Raw genomic sequence first — 15953 nt, 5'->3', positions numbered from 1 at the left:
CTACTGTTACTCTTTTTGTCACAAATCTGAACTGCATGCAGCCTGAGAATTCAGGACAAAAAACAAATTAAACAGATTTATACTTGAGCTGTCAGGTGCATGTTGTTGACTTCCTAATGGAGTTTTGAAAACAACGCTTGGTTACTCCAAATAAGCCTTTTCATGCATATGAAATGTTGAATGCACAGTAACATTTAGAGGGAAAATTAAAAGTACAAACACAACTGGTGATGTATCATAGACTGTATCAAACATGGACGTAGCCTGTGCAATGTCACCCGTCTGTTATTGAAATGGAAAATGAAGCCAATCCACGGATGCAGCCACATTTGTTATGATCCCGGCTTTGAGTTTCCTTTCAAACAGCTACAGGGCGCCCTGCAGTCACCTGACCTGAGCTGTGTCTCTGATCGAACAATCAAACAATCCTAATGACTACTTACTTTTTGAACCAGGCTGTAAATGTGCTTTTCAATGCCGTAAAGTCAGTATTTTTGGCTGAATGTGTAAGTGAACTCCGGTCTTTCTGCAGCCAGCCTCAAGGAATTCCTATGAACAGCTACTTCTAGCTCTCTTGTATAGGCTTCATTTTTTTTAAAACCGGTTGTTTCCTCTTGTGATGTCCCAAAACGTAGTTGTAGCTCAGCTGCAACAAATCTAAACTGATGCTACTTGATCACATTCAAAGCCGGCAAAGATAGAGAGGCAATAATTTACATTTCGATACCTTTGTACCCCAACATCCCAACCTTCTACTTTTCCTTTCCCACATCATTCTTGTGCCCCATCCCCACCCCCATTGCACACACACACACACACACACACAGCCTTGTTTTTGTGCTATTGTGAGGTTACCTGTACAGATCATCCATTCTGGGAACCACCCTTTCTGAAGGTTGTACAGCCTTGAAAAAAATCAGGCAACATCCTGGGATGCACATTAGCACAGTTATCACTTCAAATTTTCAATCAGACAAAGTAAAGGTCCCTGACCAGACCAGAAGCAGTCATCTGGGGACCTGTCAGGTATTCAGTTACATTTGGGGTCTAAATATACACACTAAGGTTTTTCTCACTTTCTGGGTACCACTTTACACAAAGTTAGGTCAAACTCACTTTGTGGAGCCACTCAAAAACTCTGCCATGTTAAGTCACATTTCTTTCAGTCCAGCTGCTGGTACTAGGTAGCTGTTAACCGTTCTGAGCCACAACAGCCTGATGGAGAGGGAGAACCAGCACGCAATAAGTGAATCCTCAACACCTGGACCTTCAGACACTGAGGCAGGAGGTGAAGGATTCTGCTCTGGATTCACTGAGAGATGCTACTGGTAGGATTTCTGTTGTTTAAAGGACTTGTGTTCAAACTGAAAGCAATTAATTTACAGTTTAGTCTCTTTCCTTTTTACACTAATGATTATGATAACGCAGTGAGTAATTCAAACATACAACAATTCAACATATCACATCAACATTTAAGGTCAGAACTGAGACCAAAAGTTCTTATAAGAAATTACATTAATCATGATACCACATGATATTATCATCATTCATATAATATAAGATAAAGTCAAATAAAGTCTCTCTTATAGAAGCCTCTTTCGCTGAAATGTCAGCGCAAGATGCTTTAGATTATCTACAACTACGGAAAAAATTATTAGACCACTCTTGTTGCGGTATCATGGTAACTGCTGAGTTTAATGCAACATGAAGAATCTCAGGTAACAGATAACTGACCACACATGGTCAACCTTATCCGAAAAAAAAAAGCCGACTTGAATAACTTGAAAACTAGAAAAAGATGGACTTATTCTCAAAAAAAAAAAAAAAAACACCTCGCAACAATTGTCAAAATCAAAAATTCTGAAGAGGTCCTTGAGATCATAATTCTAACAAAGAGTCATTTGCAAATGGAACACTTTAGATCTCAAAAAAAGGGTCACTACATATTTTTTTTAAGAGATGTAATTCTATTCTTAATATAGAACTTAACAGCCAGCCAATTTCTGTTCCTGAGGGCAACTTTTTCCTGTTGGAGGCACTTTTCACATTCGCTTTTACCGGGAACACGGCAAGATGTAATGAAAGACATCATGTGTCTCTCAACAGCAAGGACCTCCTCCTTCTTCCAGGTCCTTTTCAGGTGAGGCTGGCGAGCTGCAAAATGATTGAAAACAATGATAAACATGTTTTGTTTCTAGAATAGTTCTCGAAATTATATTTAAGGAGCACAAGTCTATGAACGATCAACAACACAGAAAAACATGTTGACTCTATTACTGTTACAAAGGTTGAGCTCTGTGCCTACCATCTCAACTAAAGCAAATAGCTACAAAATAGCAGGGATGGGGATTGTTGTCATCAATGATCCCATTATCCTCAGCGATCCGATTCCTTAACAATACCACTACTTTTGAAGTGTATTATACTTTGGACATACATATATATTATACATGGTTAACAGACAGTACAACTGACGTTTTCTGCTCCGCTGTGGTGGAGTTAGTGGACCTGAGGAATCGCTCAGGTCCCCATCTGACTCCTCATCTTCTCTCCTCTGGCGAGTTGTTGCCTGACTCACTAAAAACAAATAGAAAAGAAAAAATGATCCACTACATCATCAACAAATATCCTTCACACATTTTAATATTAGTGTAAAACACTAGTTGTGGAAAAACTGTATAGTATTTCTAAATGGGGATGTTAAGATGTCAAAATCTCAGGCCAAAGTAATGGTATTACTGGGGTATTGTCAAAAAAATCATGACTTTGAAAAAAATGTCAGAGTGGAAAATGAATTGCCAGGAATATCATGGATAAATACACTTAATGTAATTGAACACAACACTGTATAACTAAGATATGTCTATTTCTCTCCCCCCCTTGTTAGCCTTCTTTATTTTCTGTCAATTTTTTTTTCAATATAGCTGTTTAAAACGCCCCTTTTTTTCCAATATCGTGTCAGCAAAGGGGCCTCACATTCCCTCCCTCCGCCTTTAGGCAATGTGAATAATAGGTGGTAGTGAGTGAGATCGGTTTATGTGTATTGTGTTTCTTCCAAAGTATCATTTAATTTAACCATGTATTAAGGTGATTAAGGTGCATTTTAAAAGATGGATGAATAAATACTGCTTAAAAGGCATATTGCAGGTTAAAGATAACTGTTAAGAAGTTTATAGTAAAATAACTAAGAACTCTATCCTGAAAGAAATTCCGAAAATAATAAACCCCAGAGTCTCCTGGAGACATTTTAGTTCAGATTTTCTTACTTCTTAAAAACCAGGATTTGAAAGTGACGTCACGATATGGTCCTCAGGCTTATTATTATGACCCTTTTAGCCAAGTAAAGATCAAGAAAAAAGCGCAGAATTAGGAGGAATAACGGCCATAGGAGAGCAGAGGAGTTGTGGTGTGAGGAGAAGCAGAGGAGAACAGAGCAGGTGTCTTGGTGAGTGAGCGCTGTTTGCTAGTGATATGAAGACTAAAGCTGTGTTCACATCAGCAGGTTTAACGTTTGAAGTCAGAGCTGTTAACTTAAAATAAGTAGTAACTGATCACAAAGCAGCGTTGGGCTCTTTTAACAGAGCCATAGAGAGACAGACAGAGAGGTCTATTAGAGGTCTGTCCACTGATCCAGTGTCGGAAAACAAATCCAGACTTATCTACGGTGCTTACGTTAGCTCACATTTCTGTCGGGTTGAATCTCAGGCTGAATCTCTGACAAATCCGTGTTTACGTTGTCTGCCACCGGAGAGCCGGGCTCGCGGTCAGGCAGTTGCTGCAGCTGCAGGTTGGCCGTAACACCGGCCAACCTGCAGCTGTGACGGGACAGCACTGTGTCAGTCTCATCCAAACCTGGCTCTGATATCTCATGCTGAACTCCATCATATCATCAGGCTCATAATCTTTCTCTCTAAAATAATCACCACAGACGACCGCGTTGTTTTAGTGACCAATGCAGAGTCCTGTCTTTTTACCTGTACAAAATGAATCTGAGCACAAAGCTAACTCCATTCATCTTCCTGTTTTGGAAAAAGTGGACTTCATGTCCTGTTAAGATAGTTTTTCTGCATCCAACACAAATGTAGTATTTAATTATCTTAATGAATGGTCAAATTAATTAATAAATTACAATAAAACAGACTTCAAAATTCCGCTCTCACTTACTACCACCTGTTATCCACATCAGCCTAAAGCAGAGTGAAGGGACACGAGTCCTGCAATATGCTCTTTAACAGGATATCAAATCCACCTTTTTTCAGACTCGATGGAGTCAGCTTTTGTGGTCGTATTCATTTTGTGCAGGGGACAAGACGGAACTTTGTTTCAGCATCAATTACAAAAAAACAACAGGAAGATTTTTTGCCAGGCAATATAATGGAGTCCGTTTTATACAGTCTGTGGATGGAGTTCAGGATGGGATACCAGAGCCAGGTCCAGGTGAGACTGAAGCGGCAGCTGCTCTGTCAATACAGACAACTGACAGTTACCCGGCGGCAGCAGCCTCTCGCCCAGCTCTCCATGACTGACGTAAACAAGGATTTGTCAGTGATTCAGCCTGAGTTTCAATCCGCTGGAAATGTGATCTGGGCACCATCTTGGTTTCTAACTCTGGATTAGTGGATAGACCTCTGAAATAGATTTATCTGTCTTTCTTTCTATGGGCTTTATCATGAAAATTCAAGCTCGTTGCTTTATGATTAGCATATACATGTACTACTTGTTAACTTTATTTGAAGTCAGTGTATTTGATCTCAAACTTTACATACGCTGATGAGAACACAGCACTAGCTAACAGCGCTCACTCACCAGGACACCTGCTCCGTTCTCCTCTGGTTCGCCTCACACCACAACTCCACAGCTCTCCTATGGATGTTATTCCTCCTCATCCTGCCCTGTTCCTGCTCTCCATCTTTCCTAACAGGCTCATAATTATAACCCTGAGGAACATCATATGTATCAGAATACCAATTTTCTTCTTCTTAATTGACAGGAGTGACAGTCGGATTCACGTTTATTTACTCCCCTCTGTGACGTCACATTCAAATTATAGTTTTTAATGCAGAAGTAAAAAAAAAAAAAAAAAGGACAAAGATGTCTCCAGGAAATCCTGTGTTGTATTAAAGTGATACTCCGGGATGGAACAAGTTGGGTCCTATCACAAGGTTTAGGGCAGAAATTCCCCCTACAGCAGTGTTTTTGTGCAGCAGAAGACCAGAGCGCTCGCACCCCCTCCCTGCTCCTCTGCCGGTTTCTTCTGCCCTCAGACGGGGCCAAATTTTACTTGACCAAAAACACAAATAAACGGACTGCCACCAAAAAAATCTGATATCGGTCTGCATTCACGCTTTATTTAGAGAATTTTCAGCGTGTTACAGCTCATCGTGTCGTAAAACAGCGCTACCTCCGCTGCAAAGCCACAGCTGGCTACGAGGCTCTCGCTGCTTAGTGTATCAGTCTGCGCGCGGTGTGCCAGATATAAACAAACGCAGGTAGTCTGCCAGGACGAAGAGACATGATGAGAACTAGAGCCTTATTTAGCGGTGTTTTTGTGTGAAAGTAACGCGCTGAAAATTCTCTAAATAAAGCGTGAATGCAGACCGATATCAGATTTTTTCGGTGGCAGTCCGTTTATTTGTGTTTTTGGTCAAGTAAAATATGACCCCGTCTGAGTGCAGAAGAAACCGGCAGAGGAGCAGGGAGGGGGTGCGAGCGCTCTGGGCTTCTGCTGCATTAAAACACTGCTGTAGGGGTAATTTCTGCCCTAAACCTTGTGATAGGACCCAACTTGTTCCATCCCGGAGTATCACTTAAAATCAAGGATTTCTTTCCAAATATTACTTTTAGGTTATTTCTCTAATTCTTAAAAGTTGTCTTTAACCTGCAATATGCCCTTTAAAATATATACAGTTCATTTAGCTTCAAGTCACAGCTACAGTCGTTAATCCTACATGGTGCTGACTTCAGAAAACCTTGCTTTAGCACACTTTGAAGCAGGTAGAGCTGCAGAAACACATGAAGATCTACACCACGAGTTACCGTTACAGCTGCTTCTGTTTGGTTAGCGTGGCTCTACTCTCAGAGGAGGGTACAGCTTCTAAAGCTGCCTCCTTGTGTCAATGTTGTTCTCTGTCACATTTCACTCTTGTAGTGAGAATTTTGATACTACCATATTTACAATACTGTTGCATCCCTAATCCTAAAATATTCATTTGCTATTCACAACATTTATGATATATCAGTACATTTCTTTAACCTAAAATTTGTGACCCAAATAGCTCTTGAAACTATAAGATGGGTCGAAACAATGAAATCAATATATAGCTTAACATAAACTGGCCTACTGTCAAACCAAACCCAAATTCCAAGTGAATAAGTGAAGGACAACAGCACAGCCCCAAAGAAATACAAAAAGCCCTCTCTTTCCCCGACTGTCACAAGTACAGCTTCTAAAGCTGCCACCTTGTGTTAACAGACAGGACATGGGTCAAAGTGTAAAGTCAAATGTATGTTTGTCATTATAGTCAGTTATTTCATGCTGATTTATGTCACAGTGTTCATTTTCTGACAAGTTTAGTTTAAATAAGTAAATGAATCTTTAATGGATATGTAACCCCTGTAAGCACATGAAGTGGGGTTAAGCCATATGCTCCGAGTTCTTTTGGGTTCTCGCGAGGTTTTCGGCGCTGTCTCGCGGTAGTTTGGGGAGCTCACGTGACATAGTCTGTCGGGGAAGCTTGGGGTAAGCGCTGGAGTGGGCTGCAGCAGGTCAGTAGTTAACTAAAACTTTCAAACAGATATTCTGTGTTGCCACTGCCTTATGTTGTAAAATATCTGCAGCAGATGGAACGCGGAAGTCGCGAGGTCGGTCACGGAGTTTCTCTAACTGGTTGAACGTTAGGTCGGGTTTTTTCTCTCCCTTCTTTTTCCTTTGATTTTGATCCTGGATCTTCAGTTGGATGGCGAGCTACCCAGAATCTCTATGAAAGACACTCATCATCATCAGTTCCACCTGTGTGGTAGGAGGCGTTAAGCCCAAGCCCCATGCACTCATTTCACACTCATAATCAGCAGACTCTCCTCATGGATTTTAATCATATCACACACTCAACTGATTTCTGCAGCGATAGACTGTCCACTCAAACTGATTCTTAAACCAAAAGGCTCATGAATTTACACTGATTCCCTTTTCTCATGGATCAATAACGTGAACATTTTGATTTGGTTGATGAATTCTGTTTGTTTTCCTGTCATTCATGATTGATGATGTCAATTTGGTCATGGTCAAACTTGTGTATATTTGTGAATAATCACCCACCTTTTCCACTGTATAAAATTTTCTCAAGTGCATTCAACCCTGGGGTTTTTGTGTTTATTAAACTGGTCCTCAGCCTCCATGAGCGAACTCTAAGTTTTCTGATACTAGCCCAATACAACTATTATTCACTCAAGTCCAACTACTAATTAACTATAATCTGAGTGCTACATTTTTGGCGAGCTAGCCAGGAGGTTGTTGAACAGTATTTAATGAACAAAGTCAACATGAAGGTTTTTGAAAAGCTTCAGATTGTCATTTCACATGCTGTGTTGGTTGATAAAGCCACTGGTGCTGAAGCTGATGAAGAGGTGGTAGATTTTTTGGGCCTATTAGCCGAATACTTAAAGTAGATAATAAAGACTGATTTTTTCGGCTATCTTATTGTCGAGTTTGATACCACTGCTGCCGTTGCTGCATTACCTTTACCATATACGTTCAGTACTGCGAGCGGTGCGCTTAAATACACAATCTCTGCGTTGTCTGACCTTTACGCAAGCTAAGTGGGCACCACAAAGACTCAGACTTACCTTTCAGACGTGAAACTACTGGCTAAAGCAACTGGTAAAGACTATGCTCATGTTCTGAAGGATATGATGGCTCAGATTGGTGACACAGTAGCTGACCTTCAACCTGATGTCTCAAGAATTAAAACCTCACCTGCACCCATGTCTCTGACAGAAGCAGTCTCTGCACTACAAACAGGCCAAACTCCTCCCAGCACAAGTAAAGTGGCTCAGTCTCCCTCACAGCCCTCTCGACCCTCTCTCTCGACTCTCTCTGCTAATGAACTGAATCCCCCGGATGTTCAAGGGTATGTTGTTGAGCATATTGTTAAAAGTAAGGCTCACACAAGTCATTCCTTCTCCTCTCAAAAGCTGCGTGTTTTCTTTGGCAAAACCCCTAGACCTACACATTCAGCAGATTTTGATACCTGGCGTTCCAGTGTGGATTTATTGATGAAGGATCCTGCTGTGTCTGATATGCAACGTTTAAGGAAGATCTTGGAGAGTCTTTTGCCACCAGCAGCAGATATGATCAAACATTAAAGTCCAGATACTCTCCCTAACATCTATCTACAGCAGCTTGACTCTGCGTATGGCACGGTACAGGACGGGGAGGAATTGTAGGCTAAATTCATGGATACTTTTCAGGATTCTGGAGAGCTGCCATCTGCTTACTTACACCGCTTACAAGTCACTTTGAACCTGGCAGTCGAAGGACCTCGGAGCACACGGCTTAACCCCACTTCATCTGCTTACAGGGGTTACAGATATCCTAAAATAAATATAAATGATCATGTCTGAAATCTTATCACAGTACACACCTGGAGAGTCTGACTCGCACGCTTCCTCTGCGTCACTGTCTGGGTGCACATTCTCTGTGGGGAATTGAGGGGAAAGGAATGACCATTATTGAACATCAAATGATTATAAATTGTTGCATTAATGCTCTTTAACATGTACAAAATACTTTAGGAAAAGTGTTCTTTTATGTACAGGCATTAAAGAGAGGGATATAGTACCCTGAGGGTCAATGTTGATCTCATCAAGGGTCTTGCCCTTGAATTCTGCCAGTCGTCCTTTCTCCAGGGCCATAAGTACTTTGCTAACCTTAGCGAGCTGCAGTGTGCCCTCAGGAAGTCTGTAGAACTGCCGGTGGACCCTGATGTCATGCCCAAGGAAATCTGCCAATTGATCCAGCTCAGTATTGCTGAGGTTCAGGACTTGCGATAGAGTTCCAGTTTGTTTGCGGAGCTTTGTTGATGTCAGGCTTTCTGGACTTTTTGCTCCGCAGATCTTGGCAAAATGCCGGAGACAGTCAGACCCACGGTAGCAGGTTAAGGCATGTGGTCGTCCAAACAGATATTTGTTCTCCTTAGGAACCCCACAACCCTGTCGTTTTCTGACAAGTAGATCCAAAGCTTGCTGCATAGATGGGGTCAACAACACAGGCACCTTTCTACCTCTTTTTCCTCTGATCTCCACCCTCCTAAAGTGTTGGCACAGCTTCTTCTCCACAGCAGACAAAGCTTCATTAACATCATCCTCAGGATTTGACTGACTGTTCGACAAAAACGCAGACAGGGGCATTTTGGAAACTTCACCTGCTCTTCGTCGGTTAAACAGGATGACTTGGGTTAAAGTGATCTTTGCCAGATGTGACCATAACTCTGGAGATGTCTCAGTGGACAGTTTTGCGTGAGTCTGCTGATGTTGCTCGTCTAAATATGAGTGGAGAGTCTGGACATCTTTAGTAAATGGAAGCAGCAGAGGGGTGTTCCACCTGGACTCCTGCAGAGTTCTCAGTGATGCTGCAGATATCATTTCATTCCAGCGGGTATTGTATACCATGCGGAATGATCGGGCTTCTTTCGCAGCACCGTGGTCGTTCTGAACATTCGCCCTGCTTTCAACAAGTAGCGAAACCTTTGTTAAGCTATGTCCGATTTTGAGAGCAAGGCTTGGGGTCTTGTAGGTACTGGTTTCACTGTCATAACCGGCCACCTGCTTCACTGCTTCAACAACTTGCATGAAGTTGGCAGGTCTGATGTGGTCCCGTATGGTCTTCATGGATGTGGTTTTTCTTGAGCATATCAGAAGCCTTCCGAGCTCTCTCAACTTCTGCCTAATGTACTCATGTTTGCCTGGGTCATGTCCAAGTCGGTTATACAGATGGTCTCCATATTCTAAAATACAGCGGTCAGAGTTGACTGCTGTATAAACTTCATCTTGTGTCATCTTGTTCAAAAGTTTCCATAAGTCATGTTTGACACCAGGAGGTGGAGGTACAGTAAATGCACATAGAGCCTGGACACGAGTTTTCCCGGGCTGTGGTTTGTGAGGAACTTGAGGCTTAAACTTGCAGGCCTTTACATGACGCCAGAGGAGTTTCCTTGCAAAAAAGCCTTGGCAGTATGCACAATGAAGAAAATCCCCAGCTTTGGAATCCTGTCTTGGTTGTTTACGAGGAACAAGACTTCCAACACCTGAATTCATCACCTCCACATTGTGTGCGAAGTTGCCTCTATTTCGTATGTGTTCCAGATGCATTTTTCTTTCTTTCGAGCATTTAGGGAAGGACATAGCCTGCACAACCTCTGGCTCAAGTGGATGGGCTCGCTCCAAATGTCTTGCAAGCTTTAAAACACCCAACTTACAGTACAAACAATACTGTTTTTTGTTGTAGAGTCTGGACCCATTCCCCTTCTTACAGGTAGCTGGGATGGAAAGTAAACCATCAGAAACTCCATCAGTAAGAGGTGAGGAGGTACTGTCAGGAAGACATTGATCTGGGGCGAGCGTTGAGCTTTTTGACAGGTCATCAGTGTCTGCCACGTCCCTCTGTTGTGATGAGTGGGCATGACTGGAGGATGTTATATGGCAGGAAGCATTAAATACACGTTGCCGTTTACGCATCGAAGCGGAACTACTTCTTCTTCTTCTTCTTGGTGAGCGCCCTCTGTCCTGCTGTGAGGAGACACTTTCTTCTGGTGGAGAGGGACATGAATCTCCAATATCATCCACATTTAAAATGTTCCGGCTATCCAGCATCTTCTCTCTGGGGTCAACTAGATCAAGGACTTCACTGGTTTCTGTACCATCAGAGTCCTCACTAGTCCCAGGTACATATTCCTCTCCACTGTCATTGGACGAGGGGTCAAAAAGCTCATCCGAGTCAAAACTGGTTTGGTCTTTCATCTACAGAAAACAAAAAAGGAAAGAAAGAAAAGTCCAAATAAAGCTGAAAAACTGATGATACGTTTCACATAAACTTCTTTTCCCTACAATGTCAGTGTGTTGCATACCAATATGCTTTTGGTCCTCCTGAGCCTCGGGATAGGAATGTCATCCTGCTCAGAGTCATCAGAAGTTGTATAGGCAACCAGCCTGTCTCCTTTAACTATGGGGAGGGGACCAGTTGCAACTAAGCCCTAAAAAAAGACCATAACAACAATTAGAAGCAGAAATGAATAAAAACATTTTGATGACATTAAAACAGAGTCATATGAAATTCAGGGATGAAGTAATGTATCAAACCAGAGTACAATGGTCATCAACTTAAAATATAATTTATTTGACTGTGATTTCAGCCGTAAACTTGTCTCCTGTGCTATCAATTAACTCCAATGCCAAGCTAAAGTAGTGCTAGCAGAGCTAAAGGTCCTGTTTCCACAGCTTATACAACTGGTAAGGAGAAAAGATAACCTTGTTTTAAAGGACTGTGATATTTGCAATGTAATTTGAGTTTAAAGCACAAAAAAAATCAGGCTTCTTAGCATTAAATGTGTAGCATGTTGCTCACTTAACGGGGTCCCCACAAACACTGTGGACCTGACAAGTGTGTGTGAGAAAGGGGGAGGGGGACTAGAAATACAACATCCCAACTGGACCCCAGAACTTCATGAAAACCTGGATGTGGCTCACATCAGACCTCTGACCTTAAGGGGTCCCCACAAACACTGTGGACCTGACAAGTGTGTGTGAGAGAGGGGGAGGGGGACTAGAAATACAACATCCTGACTGGACCCCAGAACTTCATGAAAACCTGGATGTGGCTCACATCAGACCTCTGACCTTAAGGGGTCCCCACAAACACTGTGGACCTGACAAGTGTGTGTGAGAGAGGGGGAGGGGGACTAGAAATACAACATCCTGACTGGACCCCAGAACATCACCAAAACCTGAATGTGGCTCACATCAGACCTCTGACCTTAACGGGTCCCCACAAACACTGTGGACCTGACAAGTGTGTGTGAGATAGGGGGAGGGGGACTAGAAATACAATATCCTGACTGGACCCCAGAACATCACCAAAACCTGAATGTGGCTCACAACGGACCTTTGACTTCACAACATTTATCTTAATGTTACTGAAACATAATAAACAGAGTCAATCAAACAGGAGCAGTTTAAACTTATGTATGATCACCTTAAAAATCAGAGAAAATGATCAGCACAATTCTGTACCTCTATCTGAGAGGCTGCAGGTCGCTGAGGACTCTGCTCTGAAGTTCCCAAGGTCTCGTTCTCTGCGGGGTCTGTCTCAGTTAGCTGGGCTCCATCCTGTAGAACAAGTTCAACATGAGAGCGCAGATTTTTGAGAAAAACGATATCACTTACAATAAAAAACAAAGTAGTATTTGAGGAATTTTGCTACTAACTTTATACTTTGTTTGCAGAAACAATTTTACTTTAAAAATCATTTATTTGACTCTGATTTCAGACGTAAACTTGTCTCCTGTGCTATCAATCAACTCCAATGCCAAGCTAAAGTAGTGCTAGCAGAGCTTAAGGTCCTGTTTCCACAGCTTATACAACTGGTAAGGAGAAAAGATAACCTTGTTTTAAAGGACTGTGATATTTGCAATGTAATTTGAGTTTAAAGCACAAAAAAAATTAGGCTTCTTAGCATTAAATTTGTAGCATGTTGCTCACTTAACGGGGTCCCCACAAACACTGTGGACCTGACAAGTGTGTGTGAGAAAGGGGGAGGGGGACTAGAAATACAACATCCTGACTGGACCCCAGAACTTCATGAAAACCTGGATGTGGCTCACATCAGACCTCTGACCTTAAGGGGTCCCCACAAACACTGTGGACCTGACAAGTGTGTGTGAGAGAGGGGGAGGGGGACTAGAAATACAACATCCTGACTGGACCCCAGAACTTCATGAAAACCTGGATGTGGCTCACATCAGACCTCTGACCTTAACGGGTCCCCACAAACACTGTGGACCTGACAAGTGTGTGTGAGATAGGGGGAGGGGGACTAGAAATACAATATCCTGACTGGACCCCAGAACATCACCAAAACCTGAATGTGGCTCACAACGGACCTTTGACTTCACAACATTTATCTTAATGTTACTGAAACATAATAAACAGAGTCAATCAAACAGGAGCAGTTTAAACTTATGTATGATCACCTTAAAAATCAGAGAAAATGATCAGCACAATTCTGTACCTCTATCTGAGAGGCTGCAGGTCGCTGAGGACTCTGCTCTGAAGTTCCCAAGGTCTCGTTCTCTGCGGGGTCTGTCTCAGTTAGCTGGGCTCCATCCTGTAGAACAAGTTCAACATGAGAGTGCAGATTTTTGAGAAAAACGATAAGCACTTACAATAAAAAACAAAGCAGTATTTGAGGAATTTTGCTACTAACTTTATACTTTGTTTGCAGAAACAATTTTACTTTGAAAATCATTTATTTGACTCTGATTTCAGACGTAAACTTGTCTCCTGTGCTATCAATCAACTCCAATGCCAAGCTAAAGTAGTGCTAGCAGAGCTTAAGGTCCTGTTTCCACAGCTTATACAACTGGTAAGGAGAAAAGAGTAACCTTGTTTTAAAGGACTGTGATATTTGCAATGTAATTTGAGTTTAAAGCACAAAAAAAATCAGGCTTCTTAGCATTAAATGTGTAGCATGTTGCTCACTTAACGGGGTCCCCACAAACACTGTGGACCTGACAAGTGTGTGTGAGAAAGGGGGAGGGGGACTAGAAATACAACATCCTGACTGGACCCCAGAACTTCATGAAAACCTGGATGTGGCTCACATCAGACCTCTGACCTTAAGGGGTCCCCACAAACACTGTGGACCTGACAAGTGTGTGTGAGAGAGGGGGAGGGGGACTAGAAATACAACATCCTGACTGGACCCCAGAACTTCATGAAAACCTGGATGTGGCTCACATCAGACCTCTGACCTTAAGGGGTCCCCACAAACACTGTGGACCTGACAAGTGTGTGTGAGAGAGGGGGAGGGGGACTAGAAATACAACATCCTGACTGGACCCCAGAACATCACCAAAACCTGAATGTGGCTCACATCAGACCTCTGACCTTAACGGGTCCCCACAAACACTGTGGACCTGACAAGTGTGTGTGAGATGGGGGGAGGGGGACTAAAAATACAATATCCCGACTGGACCCCAGAACATCACCAAAACCTGAATGTGGCTCACAACGGACCTTTGACTTCACAACATTTATCTTAATGTTACTGAAACATAATAAACAGAGTCAATCAAACAGGAGCAGTTTAAACTTATGTATGATCACCTTAAAAATCAGAGAAAATGATCAGCACAATTCTGTACCTCTATCTTTGAGGCTGCAGGTCGCTGAGGACTCTGCTCTGAAGTTCCCAAGGTCTCGTTCTCTGCGGGGTCTGTCTCAGTTAGCTGGGCTCCATCCTGTAGAACAAGTTCAACATGAGAGTGCAGATTTTTGAGAAAAACGATAAGCACTTACAATAAAAAACAAAGCAGTATTTGAGGAATTTTGCTACTAACTTTATACTTTGTTTGCAGAAACAATTTTACTTTAAAAATCATTTATTTGACTCTGATTTCAGACGTAAACTTGTCTCCTGTGCTATCAATCAACTCCAATGCCAAGCTAAAGTAGTGCTAGCAGAGCTTAAGGTCCTGTTTCCACAGCTTATACAACTGGTAAGGAGAAAAGAGTAACCTTGTTTTAAAGGACTGTGATATTTGCAATGTAATTTGAGTTTAAAGCACAAAAAAAATCAGGCTTCTTAGCATTAAATTTGTAGCATGTTGCTCACTTAACGGGGTCCCCACAAACACTGTGGACCTGACAAGTGTGTGTGAGAAAGGGGGAGGGGGACTAGAAATACAACATCCTGACTGGACCCCAGAACTTCATGAAAACCTGGATGTGGCTCACATCAGACCTCTGACCTTAAGGGGTCCCCACAAACACTGTGGACCTGACAAGTGTGTGTGAGAGAGGGGGAGGGGGACTAGAAATACAACATCCTGACTGGACCCCAGAACTTCATGAAAACCTGGATGTGGCTCACATCAGACCTCTGACCTTAAGGGGTCCCCACAAACACTGTGGACCTGACAAGTGTGTGTGAGATAGGGGGAGGGGGACTAGAAATACAATATCCTGACTGGACCCCAGAACATCACCAAAACCTGAATGTGGCTCACAACGGACCTTTGACTTCACAACATTTATCTTAATGTTACTGAAACATAATAAACAGAGTCAATCAAACAGGAGCAGTTTAAACTTATGTATGATCACCTAAAAAATCAGAGAAAATGATCAGCACAATTCTGTACCTCTATCTGAGAGGCTGCAGGTCGCTGAGGACTCTGCTCTGAAGTTCCCAAGGTCTCGTTCTCTGCGGGGTCTGTCTCAGTTAGCTGGGCTCCATCCTGTAGAACAAGTTCAACATGAGAGTGCAGATTTTTGAGAAAAACGATAAGCACTTACAATAAAAAACAAAGCAGTATTTGAGGAATTTTGCTACTAACTTTATACTTTGTTTGCTGAAACAATGCTTTTTGATTCAGTCTTAAAATGTCCCCTGCTCTATCATCCCCAGCACATCATTAAAATCTGAAGGACCTCTGATTTATGTACATTGACCTTAATGATATTAAATCATATTTAAAGTGCTTTACAACTTTTCAAAGTTAACTAACCTGTTTTCTCCAAGGCCAATCAGCTCCACCATAATCATATGTTATTTCTTCCCCAACATCAATGTCCCTCAGAGCGAAGAGACACAGGTGTGGTTGCCTCTCTGTCAGGATCTTCTTCATCTTACAGTTGGGTTGCTTGTGGTCATCATTGACCAGCCTTCCTAGACTGCTGTC

General features: G+C 42.3%; 2 protein-coding genes across 2 annotated transcripts in view; one reads left to right on the top strand and one right to left on the bottom strand.

Annotated features, from left to right (window-relative positions):
• necab2 (N-terminal EF-hand calcium binding protein 2) overlaps positions 1–15953 on the top strand; it is a 206806-nt gene that overhangs the window by 116902 nt on the left and 73951 nt on the right. The window lies entirely within an intron of this gene.
• LOC141796095 (uncharacterized) lies at positions 1940–10051 on the bottom strand. The gene is made up of 4 exons (XM_074677013.1): positions 8838–10051; positions 8640–8693; positions 2476–2577; positions 1940–2154 (listed from the first exon to the last, which is right to left on the bottom strand). Exons 1-4 carry the CDS (start codon positions 9883–9885, stop codon positions 1940–1942), a joined length of 1419 nt encoding a protein of 472 aa, XP_074533114.1. The 5' UTR covers positions 9886–10051.

Source organism: Halichoeres trimaculatus, unplaced genomic scaffold, assembly GCF_033239565.1.
Source record: "Halichoeres trimaculatus isolate MK-OKI-2021-1 unplaced genomic scaffold, fHalTri1.1 fHalTri1_scaffold_10, whole genome shotgun sequence".
Taxonomy (NCBI): Eukaryota; Metazoa; Chordata; class Actinopteri; order Labriformes; family Labridae; genus Halichoeres; species Halichoeres trimaculatus.
This window is presented reverse-complemented; position numbering and strand designations above follow the sequence as displayed.

Coding starts and splice junctions, on each gene's coding strand:
- LOC141796095 (XM_074677013.1), bottom strand. CDS start 9,885: ATGAAGACCATACGGGACCACATCAGACCTGCCAACTTCATGCAAGTT. Junction 8,694..8,837: donor GATCAACATTGACCCTCAGG/GTACTATATCCC, acceptor AATTCCCCACAG/AGAATGTGCACCCAGACAGT. Junction 2,155..2,475: donor ACCACAGCGGAGCAGAAAAC/GTCAGTTGTACT, acceptor ATCATTTTGCAG/CTCGCCAGCCTCACCTGAAA.